We start from the raw sequence: 16,502 nt of genomic DNA, 5'->3' as shown, positions 1-16,502 counted from the left end.
TAGTAGTGTGAAGTTATTTCAGGATTCATCTGCATATTTAAGGTAGAACGCACCTCGGGGACAGACATTCGGACTCTCAAACTTTTACAATTCTCTTCTGATATACCACATGTGGGGGTTCATTTTAAAGCTCTTGGTGAAAGAAAACTTTTCACCGGCTTAGTTTTTCGAAATTCGAAAATTTTTATTTTTCTCCATAGAGTTAACACAGGGATGGCGGCCATTTTGAATTTCCAATATCGGTAAATCTTGGGTAATTTGTTTCTCTTGTACCAAAATTTGCACGGTGACCCCCTACTTTTATTCTTGATTTTGAAAGAGAATGATTGAAAGATTCCTTGAGGAAAGTTAGAGCAAAAGTTTAAGTCTTTCTCTTTCGAGGTGCATACTACCTTAATGAACTTTGAAAATTTGTGATATAACTCTAAAATTATGGCACCGCATTTGGTGAAACCAGTTACAGATATTTATCTGATCAATATTTAATTGTCGCGCGAAGCACTGTGCGGTGTCAAGTTAATGAGTAGCTCATTTGCATATTTAATGAGGTTTTGTAATTAGTCATATAACTCTGAAATGACTGCACCAAATTGGATGAAATCTGCTACACATACTCATCCGACAGACATCTAACTGTGTTGTGAATTTAATTAAGTGTCATTTGTATACTTAATGAACTTTGCAATTAGTGATAAAACTGAATTTATTGAAACTAATTTGGTGAAACCAGCTACAGATATTGATCTTATAAATGTGTAATTGTCATATGAAGCACTGTGCAGTGTCAAGCTAATTAAGGGTTCATTTGCATATTAAATGAAGTTTGTAATTAGTCATTTAAGTCCGAGAGTACTGTGCAAAAGTTGATGAAACCTGCTACATATAATGATCCGACAGATATCTGATTGTGAAGCGTATTACTATGTAATGAACCTGTTGTAAACCACGTGAGCACATTCAGTTCACAACTTGTTTCCTTTGTCAGTGTATCAAGGAACTTTAGGGCAAACACACTTTACCCTCGCACCATGTGGACTCGGCGTGGCGATTCATACTTGTCGCAGAAGAAAATCTATCTTACAAGATATAGTACAGAAGCTCTATAACTTTTCTGCCGTTGCAAAGGAATTTCAAAACATTATAATACTTTTCTGTTGTTGGAAGAGGAAGAGTGGGTACCAATGTGAACAAACGAGAAAATATCTGCAGGCAGTGAAGAGTAGCGAACAATCTCTCCAGTTTATACATTTCGCATAAAAAATTGTGCGGTTATATGTTAAGCATTCTTGACTCCCTATATTGGGCTACATTCATGACAGCTAAAATGTAACGTTAAAGGGGAAGTTCACCAAGGAAAAAAACGCCATGCTTGGCGCTTTCATCACCTCATATGGCAGGGAGCATCTTCCCATGGGTATGGCATTGTCCACTCACTCACGTTCATGTCAGACTGCGTGTATTTGCATATAGTTATGCAAATACGCAGCGCCTGTTGTGAACGTGAATAACGATGTCATATCCATCGGAAGATGGTCGCTGCCATATCGCGTGATGAAAGCGCCAAGCTTGGCGCTTTTTCCCATGATTCAAAATACAGTGAGTCGATAAAGCCCTAAAATGCAACTTCCGCCACTATTTTTATCCGTTTTAGTAAAAAAACGTGCTAGTTAATAAGAGGCGAAAGGGGCTTTTCGGGAATAAGTGACCAAAAAGCAAGCATCTCCTTTCAGGAAAAAAGTGTACTGTCAAGTAACATGAAGTTATGGAAGGGAATTAGACGATGGTAAATTCATGCATTTTTAAAAGATTGTATCCGCTATGACAAGAAAGGTTTGACACAACTTTACAAATATACTGAGGAAAATGTTTCACACATGTAAAATCAAAGGAAACATTATGTTATTCCGTATTTTTCTCCTATGCCAGTCAAGCATGCCACTGTTAGTAAACTCACTTGAATTCAATAGTTAGAAGATAGATAGATAGATGGATAGACTATATAATTGGATTTATGCGCCGTCGTTTTAGCATTTGTATCGGCTTGAGCTTATGATCAGCTGGGTTAGTGTAAACATTATATTGAAGATAGTGACAACACCAACTGTGTTTGACTGTACACCAATCACAAGTTCGTTTCAATCAAGATTCACTCTCCTCAAATGATGCCTTCGTTACGGTCACTTTTGTTTCTGTATTACAAAATGGAGACCTCTCGTTCATGGAACGCAAATTGTACTTGAAGTGAATGTGTTTTTCAATCTTCATTTCTTGGTTCCATAAGGCTGTCGCACACGAGAAAAATGGGCGAGGAGTTTCATTCATTCATTTCCCCTCGAGCTGTCGATCAAAATATTCATATTTGATATGTTTTGCTTCGCGAGGTAAATTCCTCACCGTGTGCAACGGACAAAGTGATTTTCCTCAGTTCTTTTTTACTAAAGCGCGTGTGGAGATCACATGACAGTGCAAAATGATAGCTGGTAGTCTGGCCGAAAGTATTGAAAACACAGTTGCTTGTGGTTCGATACACGGCAAAGGCCGCTGCACGATTAGAAAGAAAAACCAACCGATCTTGTCTGCCGTATATCTTTACGGCCTTTGCCGTGTATCAAACCAAAAGCAACTGTGTTTTCAATTCTACGGGCCAGATACGCAGATTAATACGCAGATTTCTCACTAAATTCATGCCATAAGATGTCATTAGATCATTAATCGATTGAATGATTAATTAAATAATCACGTGAAGTAATAAGTAGTTGAATTAATAAGAGTGCAATGTTTTGTTGAAAATATCAGGTTTCATGCCATTATTAAACTACACCAACTTCCGTTCGAACGAATCTGTGCCAACTGCTTGTTCGTAGGATTTGAACATAGAAATAACGGGCGACGCGCTGACCATTAACGTTTATTTGTGGGCAAGGGCGATCGAGAGGAAATTTAAAGCCAAAAATTAACGGGTGAGTCTTGCCGAGCCCGTTAATTTGGCTTTCCTCGAGCCCGCGCCCGTAAATAAACGTTAATGGTCAGAGCGGAGTCTGTTATTTCCATTATATTATCAGCGAACCCAAGAAAACCGTAAAAATTTCCGAAAATTTCAGGAGCGAACGACAAGTTGGCCCCAGAAACTGAGCAATACGCGAGGCACTGTCACGCCCGCTGTAAAAAAAAGGCAAATCCGGAGATGTTTCCAGAAAAAAGAATCTCAACTTGACCTACAAGAGCTCCATTTTATTTTGTGATTGATTATGATTTACGTTTGAGCAGTAAAGTTACGATACTTTGAGTTGTTAATCTTATTATTCATATTTACGGGCATGTAGACAAACCATTACTGTGGATTTGTGGTCAGTCACGTGGTTCAGCTCGACCAATCAAAATGCGACGGGCAGGGCATGGTAATATAATCGGTGTTATCGCAGTAGATCCATAAAGAAGCTTATCACCTATATTCGTATAGAGTATCCAGTACATTACTTGACGATCGTACCGAATCTACGTCACTCTCTTTCAACTTCTGGTGTTTTTGTATTATTACAGAAATGGCCAGAAAGGACTTCGAAGATCTCCTTCTGGACGCGGTTCCAGATAATTGGGAAGATGCTTACGATGACGAAGATATTGATGTGAGCGGTGACCAATCATGTGATGGGGATGACTGGGATTCTGACGGTTCATCATCGGTCTCTTCGTCAATAAGCCTAGAAGGTAGTCTAATTATTCAACATTTTCCCAGCTTCAATCTCCTGTCATATATGTATCTCTTGTTCTTCAGTGAAAACCGCATGTTTTATTACAACTATGATCACGTCCACAGTATCAATAAACAAGTAAATTGCCTACAAGCAACGAATCGTACCTTCATACTTGACTGACCTTTACAACACGATTGGAACTAATTTGGGATAATTGGATGGTGAAGTAATGCCGATTTAATCTACAAATGTATTCTCATCTGCTTTTCTTTTTACATTACACACTTGTTTTTGTGAGTAATTTGTAATGTTGCAACATTCAGCTATACGGCACCCAACACTTTTGAGAAATTTGAAAAATATTAAAATCCAATTATCCCAAATTAGTTCCAATCGTGTTTTACTTTTTCAAACTGTACTCTATCAATGATTTTGATCGCTATAATTTTGCATCGAATATGAGAATCATAAGTTTCATTGAAACTTCGTAGCTAATCTGATACAGGTGTGCATAAAGTCAGGGACAACCAACCAGTCAGTATCAGGAAATTGTAGCCAAAACTGTTTTTACACGGAGTAATACTTTCTTTAAGAAAGTACAAATTTGGAGATGAATATGAGATCACTTCAGAACTACCCTCTCACTACAATTCAAAACGTTTCCGCTATCGCTGACCATTACAAAAGTTTCAAATTTCCCTGTGCTCACCCATGGAATAACTATTCTACTACTGATAGCGGAAAGATTGCCAGCTCATCATAACCCCATCTGACAATGACGACAAAACGGTCCGCTGTTGATAAAGAGACTTAGCGTACAGCTCTTTTAGCTACCCACTGGAAAGGTTGCCACTGATATTTATATCCTACTGGAATTATATTGTTTTCTGTGCTACTAAAAAGAAGAGGAAGAAGAAGATGATGACGAGAGTTTGGGGGAGAAGTTTTCTGAGTTGGATACATTGGATGATCAGGATGCAGAAACTGACCCGTCTGTAGACTCAACAGCTGACGCATTGGACACAGCCTTGTCGTCTGTATTTACGCTATCTGAACGGCAGACACGTGAAATTAAAGCATCTGTTTCTCTTGTTGACACAATATGCGGGGAATTTACACCAAAGTAAGTAATTTTACCTTTAGAGAATTTTGATATTTCCTTTCGAAATTCAGCACATAAATAACAGCTCCAAATAAAAGTAGCGTTCAATAATTCCCGCTATACCAGAAAACCTTTACGTGTTCAACTTCCACAATCGTATTGTATTGTTTACATGCAATGTTCAATATGTCAACGCAGCCTATATGATTGAAATGACCAACATCGTTGTTGAAATCTGGATTTAACTCTACTGAAATTAATTTCAAACTATAATATCGAATATTACTTACCCTATATTGTTTTAGTAAGGCTAGCACTTTGCAAACTTCCCGGGGAGGAGAATGAAAGAAAAGTACTAACTCTTCTTTTATTAATCAAATAATAAGTTAGCTTTGCCGATACAAGTGAATTTCGTGACATCATTCCCCAGATTATTACTGATAATGTATTCCAATTGTCCGCATCATTGTGGCCTCAGGTGTTTTCTACAAATTCATAGGCATTGCCAAAAATTGAAAATAAAAACAATAATGTACCCCCTCCCAGCCCATAATGAACTCAAGCAACATTGACTCCATAATATGCTCGGCCTTGTCTCCTACGTAATGCCGTGCAAAGTTTGCTTTTTTCAATTATGGGCCGTGAGGTGATGTATTGCTTAGATATTTAAAGTAATGTCAAAGTTACAGTTATTGTCCCATATGATTTGAATACCACCATTCTGGTATACCACTTTAAAGTGATATCAAAATTATCGTAGAACTATCCCAGTGAAATTGGATACTGCTTTCATCGTCTAATTTCTGTGACCATATCACTGAATTGAGTGATCAGGTACTCCAACAGAGGAAACGATGAACAAATTGTCAAAGTGTCTGATAATGTCTGGAGTGTCGTACATCATAATATTTATCAACGAAGTATATGACGTCTATGAGTATCTCTAAAATATATTTACATTTATATTCGTAGCAAGTAATGTTGATGTAAATTTACGCCTCAAACCGTTACGTTTAAAGGTAGAATGCGCCTCGGGGACGGATATGCGGACTTTCAAACTTCTGGCATACCACTTATGATGCCTCAGTTTGAAGCTCATGGGAACTATAAACAATGGCGCCATACAATGGTGACATACTGTCGAGGACTGTCGTGCTATGTATGACGTTATTTACGTTGCTGTCTCGAAGTATTGTGTGCATCCGTCTCCGGGATCCGTCTTCAATATTATCGTAAAGGTGAATTGCAAATTAAAGAAACTGTTCACGATAGCAGTTTGCTCTCTTGGATTTTCAACAAGTTGAAACCAAGCTCGGTATGACAACTTCTCTAAAGCGTGTAACAAAGCCCACTCGTCAAGCTAACAGAAGGCAAGTACGTAAACCATGTAGACGTGGTGGTGTGCTGTCAAAATTTCGGCACAGTAACCATCGGCAACCCTTGCCAGCTATGCAGCTAGTGAATGTTCGCTGTCTCCAAGACAAAATTAATGAATTTTTATGTCATCTTAGGGACTGGTCAGTTTATTCGGCCGGGGGGGGGGGGTGGATTATTTTTGCCGACGTCAAAAAGTGGCTGACCCCCCTATTCCAAATTTTGAAAACAGGGTGACCCCCTATCCCAAATTTCGAAAACAGGGTGACCCCCCCCGCACGCGGCAACTGTAAAACAAAAGGTGGACATAATATTTAGGGGTTATTACACGAAGTTTGGGCGATACCGCGTCGTATTCGAGTGATGTGTCCGTATTTTGACGAGTTGCGCAGCAACGAGTCAAAATATGGACACATCACCAGAATACGACGCGGTATCGCCCTAACTTCGTGTAATAACCCCTTTACCATACATGCATGCTTTGGTTATGACTGTTTTCCTATGGACGTTCTGAAATTAGCGACGAAATCAACTTGAAATCTACCTTGCTTCCTCCAGGCTGTACTTATAAAAAGTTGGTTGCTAAGGAGTGATGACAACCGTATCACTTCTTGATATTATTCCGCTATTGGCCCATTCCACTTCAAAGGAGGGTTTATGGAGCACTTTTAAAGCCAACAATTTAGATATTACGATGTCGACACAGGTTTTCACAATTTGAAGAAGATTTATTTTTAGTTTAAAATGACGATGGATGTAAAACATAGGCGGGAGTTTGTAAAATGGGTGTGTTTTCGTGTTTTGATACATAACCTCATCCCTGCGTGAAAGTTATGAGGCCGCCAAAAATCGGGTCAAAATACTCGCGCCACGCTCAAACTCTATCGAGTATGAACAGCTGAGAGCACAGAGAGCAAGCAGCTCTGCGACATCTATGAATGCACATACAGTGGATATAATACCCATACCAGTCAGTTTATCTCGAAGAATTATACATGTTCCTAGACGTCAAATATGCCGAATTTACCATCTCAGTAAGCGGATTAGTGAAAACATGAAGTGAGTACACTGTAAGCTGTAGTGTCGCAACTAGTTCGTGATTTTGTTGCTGTACGAATAAAACATTTCAAAGGTATTTCCGTCGTCTGCTCGTATATTTTCGTTCCTGGCTTGCCTAAATAGAACTAAACTTCCTTTAACAACCTAAGCGAAAGTTTGACTTTCCCTAGATGGTACATTGTATGTGAAACCCGCACCGCATCGGTGCCACCAGACACGATCATGACCTGTGCACTGACAGGTACAAATCGGAAATATCATGTGCACCTTCAACCTTGTCTGTCGCGAGTATTTTCAGTGCGGTTGGATTTTCGTGGCTCATTTACGACTGTAAACGATGTAATTCACCTCCCAGATACTTTAAGCTCATCAACAGGAAACTTGTCGTAAAGCGATTCTATCATGATGCTCTGTCAACCGATATCATTACGTGTAATCATACATCCATGGTGTAATCTTCAGCAGCGTAGACGACACGAAAACACTGCACCGCCGCGCCACGGGACCGGCTGTGAATTGACAGGTGTCGGCAAATTATACAAATTGTCAATACGTTTGTGTATGTTTTTGGTACAACTGTACTTGTGCCTAAGTGGTCTTTATTTTGTGATTCTAGGCCATCGGCCCAATACACTTCACAATAAATTAAACTTTACAAAAACTGACAGGAAAAGCAATCTGACAAAGTACTTAATAATTTAGCTATCATATATCTCTTTTCTTAATGTCATCGCATGAAATACAAATGCTGCTAAACGCTGTAGTGTAGAAGTGTCCTCTGAAGACATTAAAAGATAAAATTTTCTTTCAGATGGTGGATTGAAGTAAAACGGTGGAATGTATTTATTTCTTATGTTGTCAAAAAAGGGGCAAAGTAGGACAAAATGATACTCATTTTCAATCTCATTTCTCTCACACAGTATACAAATTCGTTCTATTCTATCGATATTTTGTCTTCTACCTATCTCGATTCTTAAACAATGGGAGGAGCAACGTAGACGAGCCAACATCTTCATGTGAATATTGATTTTAACAACAGAAAGATATTTTTCTGGTTCGAGAGAGGACTTAAATTCTCGATAACAAATAAGTTTGTCAAGAGAACAAATCTCACTCTGCCATTACAAATCAAATAACGCTTAAAATTTTCAATAAAAGTATTCATATAGCTCTTCTCATCTACGACTTCTTGTCGATCCCACACGTCTTGTAAATTGCATAAAGACAATAAATAAATTTTTGACATGTTGAATCCATGTGGGTTTCGACCTAACACCTGATTTGTCAATGTGATAAAGCATAACATAACATTTCTTTGGGTATCTATTCTTTGGCATTTTTAAAAGTTTTACCCAATATTTGATACATCGTTTGGCCGTGTGGAAATATATCGGAAACCGCCCACACTCACCTAAAACTGCTACATTGGGGGCATTGCAAGAAACTCCTAGCAAGGTTCTGCATGCAAAGTATTGGACTCTTTCCAAATGTTCATATTGAGCGTATCCCCACACTTCAGAGCCATACGTTAAAATCGGTAATACAATTGTATCAAAAATTTTAAAAAATACATCAAAGGAAAATACACCCGTCTTTTTACTGGCTCTTGAAATACCCATAAATGCTATTTTAGCTTGCTTTGCAAGTGTTTTTGTAGCCATTGACCATAATAATCTACAGGAAAACATAATACCTAAATATATATATATTTATAGTAAGAAATAACATCGACTTTTTGTCCATTGAAAAACCATTTTTCGGCCTTTGACAGATAGCCAGCAGCTTTGAAAACAACAATTTTTGTCTTCTTTAAATTTACAGACATTTTCCATCTATTACAATAAGAATTTAAACAGTTTAAAAGACGCTGTAAACCAATGATAGTATCTGAGAAAAGAACTACATCATCTCCAAATAACAAACATAGAATCTCAACTAAATCAGGGAAAAGTTGTATGCCACGATATCCACTATTTTGGACTTCACTAGTAAATTCGTTTATGAAAAAGGAGAATAAAAAAGGACTGAGCATACATCCCTGCCTAACACCGATGGGACAATCAAAATAATCTGTACACGTATTATTTGTTCGTACACACGATTTTACATCCCCATAAATAGCGTGTAACATTTGAACATCTTTCCTTTGACACCACCTTTTAGAATAATATACCATAACCTTGGCGCTCCACGGTGTCAAATGCTTTAGAGAAATCAACAAAAGCACAGTAAAATTTGCCACGCTTTCTTGATAAATATTTCTGTATAATAGACTGTAAAATAAATATATTGTCTACAGTTGAATATCCACTACGGAACCCAGCTTGTGTTTCATCAATCTTACCCAATGAATCTGCCCAAAATGTAAGACGGCTATTTAAAATAGATGTAAAAATTTTACTAAATATACTTAACAAAGAAATTCCTCGATAGTTTTCTGGACAATTTGGTGAACCACTTTTGTAAAGAGGAACAATAATTGCTCTCGACCAGTCTTGTGGAAAAATACTTAAATCAAAAAGTCTGTTATTGAACAAAACATTTAAATATGGAATGAGAAAATGACTAGTGGATTTAAAAAATTCACCTAAAATGCCATCTGGTCCAGCTGATTTACCATTCTTAAGTTTACGTATCGCTCTATCGATTTCCTCATTTGTAATTGGGGAATTCAGAACATCCCAATTTACTTCCGCTTCCTCGTCAAACAAGTCATCAACAGAACTTAAAAGACTCTGCAGTTCATCAGATAAAGAAAAATTGTCTGTAACACGTTCATTGCATGCAAAAAGATTACGAAAATACTCAAAAAAGGCCTCTGGTTCCACATTATTTTGAAATGAGCGAATGGAAACTAGATGTTTTACTTTAGTCCAGAATTGTTTTGTATCTGTCAAGGAAAAAGTTGCCAATTTTGATTTTTCTTCATTCAAAAAAGTACGTTTTTTCAGACGGCAGGTATTTCTAAAAGACGCTCTAGCAGCTTTATATGATTTTAACTTGTCCATATCATCACTAGTTCTAAATTGTCTCAAATGATGTTTTTCTGTTTCAGCACGACGCACCCTTTGTCAAACCAAGGAGGCTGTCGCCTTGAAAAAGACACAGTGGATGCCACCCTTTTAACCATATTACATTTCTCGGCGGCAGCTTTAAATGCGTCGCCTAATTTAACAATTACATCGCTTACTTCAGATGAAGGATCAAAAACCTCATTTTCAAGGCTACTATTTACTATAGCTGAGTACACTAAATTTGAAAATTCAACAGCATTTTCAGGACACCAAATGTATTTGCGTAAAATATTTCCATTTGTATTAACAGCATTCGCATCATTTTGTTTCCCAGCAATAGTTGACTGCAAAGAAAATGTCAAAGGAAAATGGTCTGATTCAGTACGCATTCCAATAGAAAAAGATGAAATATTTGAAAACAAATCTGAAGACAATAATGTGTAGTCCACGACACTAGCACCGGCATTTGCAATACACGTGAATTCGCCCTTTTGTGCATCAGCACCAACTCGACCATTTACAATATGCAAATTATATGTACAACAAAGTGAAAGGAGTGACCGCCCAAAGTAATTTACATCTTTGTCTTTTGACACCCGGGGTAAATTAAAAGAGTCATTATCATAGCTATACAATGAATCCATCACATACTCTGTGCTGTCATCAATTATGTAATCAAGTTCCTCGCCTGTTCGGGCGTTAAAATCACCAGTAAAAATAACATATACTTCAGGTAAATTAGCAAGAATATTTGACAATTCATTCTCAAATAATTCAATACCGTCAATTGATGACAAGCTATCATAAATAGATGAATAACGGGGTGGAATATAAACACTACAAAAAGCACATCCTTTTCTAATGAGAAAACACGACCACTAAAAAGTAAAAAAAATACAATCATGAAGTTTCGAATTGATTTGTGTAATGTATTCTGCCAGGTTATTTCGAATTATAGTACAAACACCACCTGGATAACGCCCCCGTTCTGACTTTCTTTTGCGCGTTGTATTAAAAATATGAAAACCCGGGAAATTATTCTCAAATTGGCACTCACTTTCAGACCATGTTTCTATAAAAGAAATTATGTCATGACATAAAACATAATTTGCAAATTCAAAAGAAGATATTTTTGTTTTTAAACCCTGTACATTCCATGTCAGAAATGTTACGGAATCTAGGCCTCGGCCGAGTCCCTAGTCAGTGTTTACTTGTATACGTCGGCTTTGTAATCGAGTCCTCGGACCATGCGGACGCTGTCCATGACTTCTACTAGTCTTGTCATTTACATTCTTTTCTTCTGACTTACTGTCCGTAATAATCAATTTGCCGTTTTTGTAGTAACCGTTTTTTCCTTGTTTTCTGAGATCTGATATAGTTTTCCTTTGACGTTTCGTTAAGTCGTTTCCGATGCCAATACCGACATCTTTCAGTTGCTGTCTTGCTGTCGAAGCAATCAGTTTATCATCAAAATGATGAAATTTTACGACAATCGGGCGCGGTTTATCTTGCCAATTGACAACTACCCGGTGCGCTCTGACGACATCTCTGTTTTCCCAGGACTTAGTCCTCACATTTTGGTTCAAAATCTCAACGACTTTCTTCTTACATTGATCAAAAGTCTCACCTGGCTCCTCGTTGATTCCATACAAGCGGACATTGTCTCTCCTTGAAAGGATTCCAACCTATCCGTGTCGTCTTCCAAACGATCCATACGATCACAAATTTCATCGAGTTTTTGGGAAATGGCAGCTAGATCGTACTCTGCAACACGGTTTTCTTCTTTCAGTTCATTAATTTCTGACTTTATAGTGTCAACAGATGTCTTCAAATTCTGGAATTCGTTTTTCAAGTCAGAGCATGAAGTTTTCAGTTCTGATTGATTTTTTTTCAAGTCAAGCAATTCTTCTCGTAATTCCCGACCAGTGTTTTTCATTTCTTTAAGAATTTCTGCCTTTAAAGACTCCATTGCCTGAAGAAGGTCCTTTTCTGGCCCAGGATTTAGTTCAACATCCCCTGCCAGCTGTAGCAATCGTACAACAAACGGCTTACCAGTGACATAGTTTGCGTTGACCATGGTCGTACGTGTCAATGTCGACGTGGCAAAGTCGCACACCTGTTCAATGTTCGCGCCTTGACCAAAACTGTCAGGAGGGCTACAAATACAGTTTGCAAATAGAGAAATACACTCACTGCCATTTCCAACTTGTAGCGACGATAACTTGCCAGTGTCTTCTAGATATTGCCAATAGCAACTTGTTATAGACATCAATAGATGTGAACCGGCAAACATTGAAGTACATACCATTAGGCAGGCCATCAGTCGATACAAGAGCTCATTTCCATATCCCCACGTTGTTGTCGGGCAGTAGAAATCAACGGAGACATTTCTCCAATTTCTCGGGTGAACGAAACACCCAATTCGACTTCTCCAGTTACTCACATCAATGCCCATTACAAATAAAGACTAGTCAACCTACTTCGGATGAAAATTTTGGAAGTTCTTTGTCAGAAACTAAATTTTTTTACCAGAGCGATGTCAACGTGTGTCCTGTCACTGTAATCATACATCCATGGTGTAATCTTCAGCAGCGTAGACGAAACGAAAACACTGCACCGCCGCGCCACGGGACCGGCTGTGAATTGACAGGTGTCGGCAAATTATACAAATTTTCAATACGTTTGTTTGTATGTTTTTGGTACAACTGTACTTGTGCCTAAGTGCAATGCCCATGAAGTGACTGCAAACAACAGAATTTTGACCATAATCATAATGACGTTTCGGATTGTCATTTGTCTTATTCGCTCAGCTGTTTTATATGTACATATACCAACGGAGGTCATGCATACAGCGAAGGTCACGCGTACGCGTCGCTGTAAGTAGTTCGGTTACAGTGAAAATATAATTCGTATTTTCACTAGTTAAAATATGGGCTCATATCAGTACCGTCTGAACAATAGGAGAATGGCAATACAGGCACAGCATGTATGATAAATATATTTATCACATGAATTGGCCCGAATTCCCACCTGTGTGACGTAGAACAGGACGGATAAGAAATCCGAATTACCCCTGTTGTACGTCATCAACCGGAACTTTTTTCTTGCATGGTACCGTTCATACATGCGGGTCGCGACGTGAACATACATGTTGACCGATTTGTCGTAATCGATGCCGTGCTCTCGTGACACTTTTTCAAAAAAGTTGACCGGATAAATCCACACATGGAAACATAGAAGGCATGTCCAGCGAAATTTCGAGTCGCTAAAACTATATACAGCTGTTCCCGAGAATCGAATGGGGATACCGCCGATCGAGTCGAGTCGCCTCGTAAGGCTCAATTAATGTGGACGTCGTACCTGGCGATCCCGGTTGACGATAAACCTGAAATCTTCACCTCAACGGAAGTTCAACTGAATAAATGAGTACAGTATAATCTCATGAATCTTCGGGAAAGCGACATACAGGCACAAAGGCACAAGCATAAAGTCATTCGACTAACAACGATAAATTTCCTTCATCATACAAAAAATTCCGTAAATTCTTGCTCGGAATCAAACCTGCAGCGCGGCGTAAGGCTGTAGCGCTAGCGAAGACATCAACTGTTGAGCTGCATATGCATGGCAGCGCTGTGGAATTCGATGTACTTCGAAAGTTGACTCAGACAACACTCAAAACAGAGTTTCCGTCAAGTAAAATTAGGATGTATCTAAGGGTGAGATATATGTCACTGCAAACATCAAAGTCCTTAAGACGAAAACATTGACGACCGAGATCGGGATTGACGAGTTGTCGCCGGCATGGCAGAGACCGGTGACGGCAGCGTTGTCGGCATAAAGTACATGCAATGAGGTGTACACTTTGTGTGTCATCGAACGGAATCTTTCGCGCTCGCCACGGTCGTAAACTTGTGTGATATTTTGAAAAGCCATGGAATCTCTGAGAATGAGAATTACTGTTTCGATCGTGTCGTTGCATTTACTTCATAAATCTATTTGTAAATATTCTGAATAACTCTGAATACTATGGCTATCCGTCGCAAGCACGATGAAAGTTATGTCCACCGTACCGATGGCCGACTTGCCTTGGCATCCGTACAGCGCGAGACAATGATTGACAGCTTCACGTGACAGAATCCGTATGTCTGGTTGGTGGAGATACCATTTGATGTAGCAAATTTCAGCTTGATGGGATTTATGAATGAAAGTATCTCCTGGGTGACGGACCGCTTTACTCTTTAAATGAAAGTAATCCGCGTAAGTAAAACACAAATCGCGACGAAATTCATGCAATTTGTTACGATAATTTTGATCCATTCACGTCAAAAGAAAAATAAGAAGACTGTTCATGTGATAAATATATAATCCCATGGTATTTTTCTCTGTTTGACGTCATCGTATACGAGTGTTTTTCGCGGAGCCGTACAACTTCGAGCCGAAGCCGTACACCTTCGAGCCGAAGGCGAGAAGTTGTGCTGCTCCGCGAAAAACACTCGTATACGATGACGTCAAACAGAGAAAAATACCATGGGATTATATATATATCTATATATATATATATATATATATATATATATATATATATATATATATATATATATATATATTATATATTTTACATACATTTATATTTTAACAGTCATTCTGTGTTTTAATGAAATTGTTGACATGTCAGTTGTAAGATAGGAATTTCAAAGTGTCAATCTTGAAGTTTGAATACAGTACATTTTGAATGAGTTGTGAATGTATTTCACATTTTCTATGCTTAACCAGATGTCCTGAACAGAAATGGATGTCAATCATTAATATCAAAGAGGAAAAAGCAGTAAATCAAAACTTTTGATGGGTGTTAAGACTTGCCAGCCATCCAATTAAATCTCCTGAGGAGCCATAGAGAGGCATTTTAGCCAAATCTGATGTGTGCAGTGTCTGAGATGACCTTTTCTTGTAGCATTGAAACCATAAAAGCACAGATAATAATGACAAAAACTGCCTTTTTAACTGTTATTTTGGTCATAAAAAAGCATCATTCTCCAGAAAACCTGAGACACAAAGGACAGCAGTTGCATCAATGACAACGAAAGATATCTTGTCATTTTTCTATCTCTAAAATAAGTCACTTTATCAAATATATATTGTGAAATATTTGTGCATGTTACTTTCTCATACTGAATTCTCATACAGAGAACAGAAAAGTATCAGGAATTTGTCATGCTTGTCATATGAAATGCAGATTTCATAATGGTACACTTTCACTTAGCAAACATCAAGATATCTCTGGCATATATCTCTGATTTATTAAAGTATGGCGCCCGAAGGGCGCGGAGAAAAATATGAAACATCCTGATACCTCTGATGTATATTTCTTGTATATTAAAGTCATGCACAGGAAGGGCATGCTGAAAAATGTCTGATATATTGAAGTAATGTGCTTGAAGAGCACGCTGAAAAATATTGAACATACAGATATCTCTGATGTATGTATGCCTGATATGTTAAAGTTGGGCGTGCTGAAAATATGTCTGATTATAAAAGTTACGCGCCCGAAGGGCGCGCCGAAAAATGCAACTGAATGATGAAATTTGTGGCTGACACGATGCATTTTAGGCAATGATGAGCCTGTGTCGAAATTCAAAAACACACTGACCCCCCTATTGGGCATTTCAAAAACATGGTGACCCCCCTATCACCAAAGTCAAAAACAGGGTGACCCCCCATGAATCCACCGCCCCCCCCCCAGGCTGAAGAAACTGACCAGTCCCTTAAGACAGAAGAGACTATAAGGACTGTTCTGTTATCTGCTTCACCGAAACCTGGTTGGACTCCAACGTTCCAGACTCAGTCATCCAACCCACGGTCCGTCAAGAACCGGTCCCTCCACAAACGTTTGTGGAGAGACCGTGTCCAACGTACTGGTTTCTCAATTTTTCGGTCAGATAGCTGTCCATTGCTCTCGGGCAAAGGAAAAGGCGACAGTGTTTGCTTCTATGTAAACGATCGCTGGTGTACTGATGTCAAAGTACTAAACCATTCTTGTTCTCCTGAACTAGAAACACTGACAATCTAACGTCGACCATTCTACCTCCCTCGTGAATTTTCCTCTGTTTATTTTAACTGTCGTCTATATACCACCACAAGCAAATAGCAATGCTGCAATCGGCCAGCTAGCAGACCAGATTACAATGTTTGAAAACTCAAATCCAGACTCTGTCGTCATTGTAGCCAGCGATTTCAATAAAGCCGACTTGAATTATATAA

General features: G+C 38.5%; 1 protein-coding gene across 1 annotated transcript in view; it reads left to right on the top strand.

Moving 5' to 3' along the window:
- LOC139130573 (probable ATP-dependent RNA helicase DDX60) overlaps positions 1-16,502 on the top strand; it is a 125,490-nt gene that overhangs the window by 27,424 nt on the left and 81,564 nt on the right. The window contains exons 4-5 of the mRNA XM_070696321.1: positions 3,541-3,708; positions 4,599-4,818. Of these exons, the coding sequence (XP_070552422.1) occupies positions 3,541-3,708; positions 4,599-4,818 (388 nt within the window). The remainder of the gene's footprint in view (positions 1-3,540; positions 3,709-4,598; positions 4,819-16,502) is intronic.

The sequence above is a fragment of the Ptychodera flava genome, chromosome 4, assembly GCF_041260155.1.
Source record: "Ptychodera flava strain L36383 chromosome 4, AS_Pfla_20210202, whole genome shotgun sequence".
In the NCBI taxonomy this organism is placed as follows: domain Eukaryota; kingdom Metazoa; phylum Hemichordata; class Enteropneusta; family Ptychoderidae; genus Ptychodera; species Ptychodera flava.
Note: the sequence above shows the minus strand (reverse complement) of the source record. Positions and strands in the feature narration are given on the sequence as shown.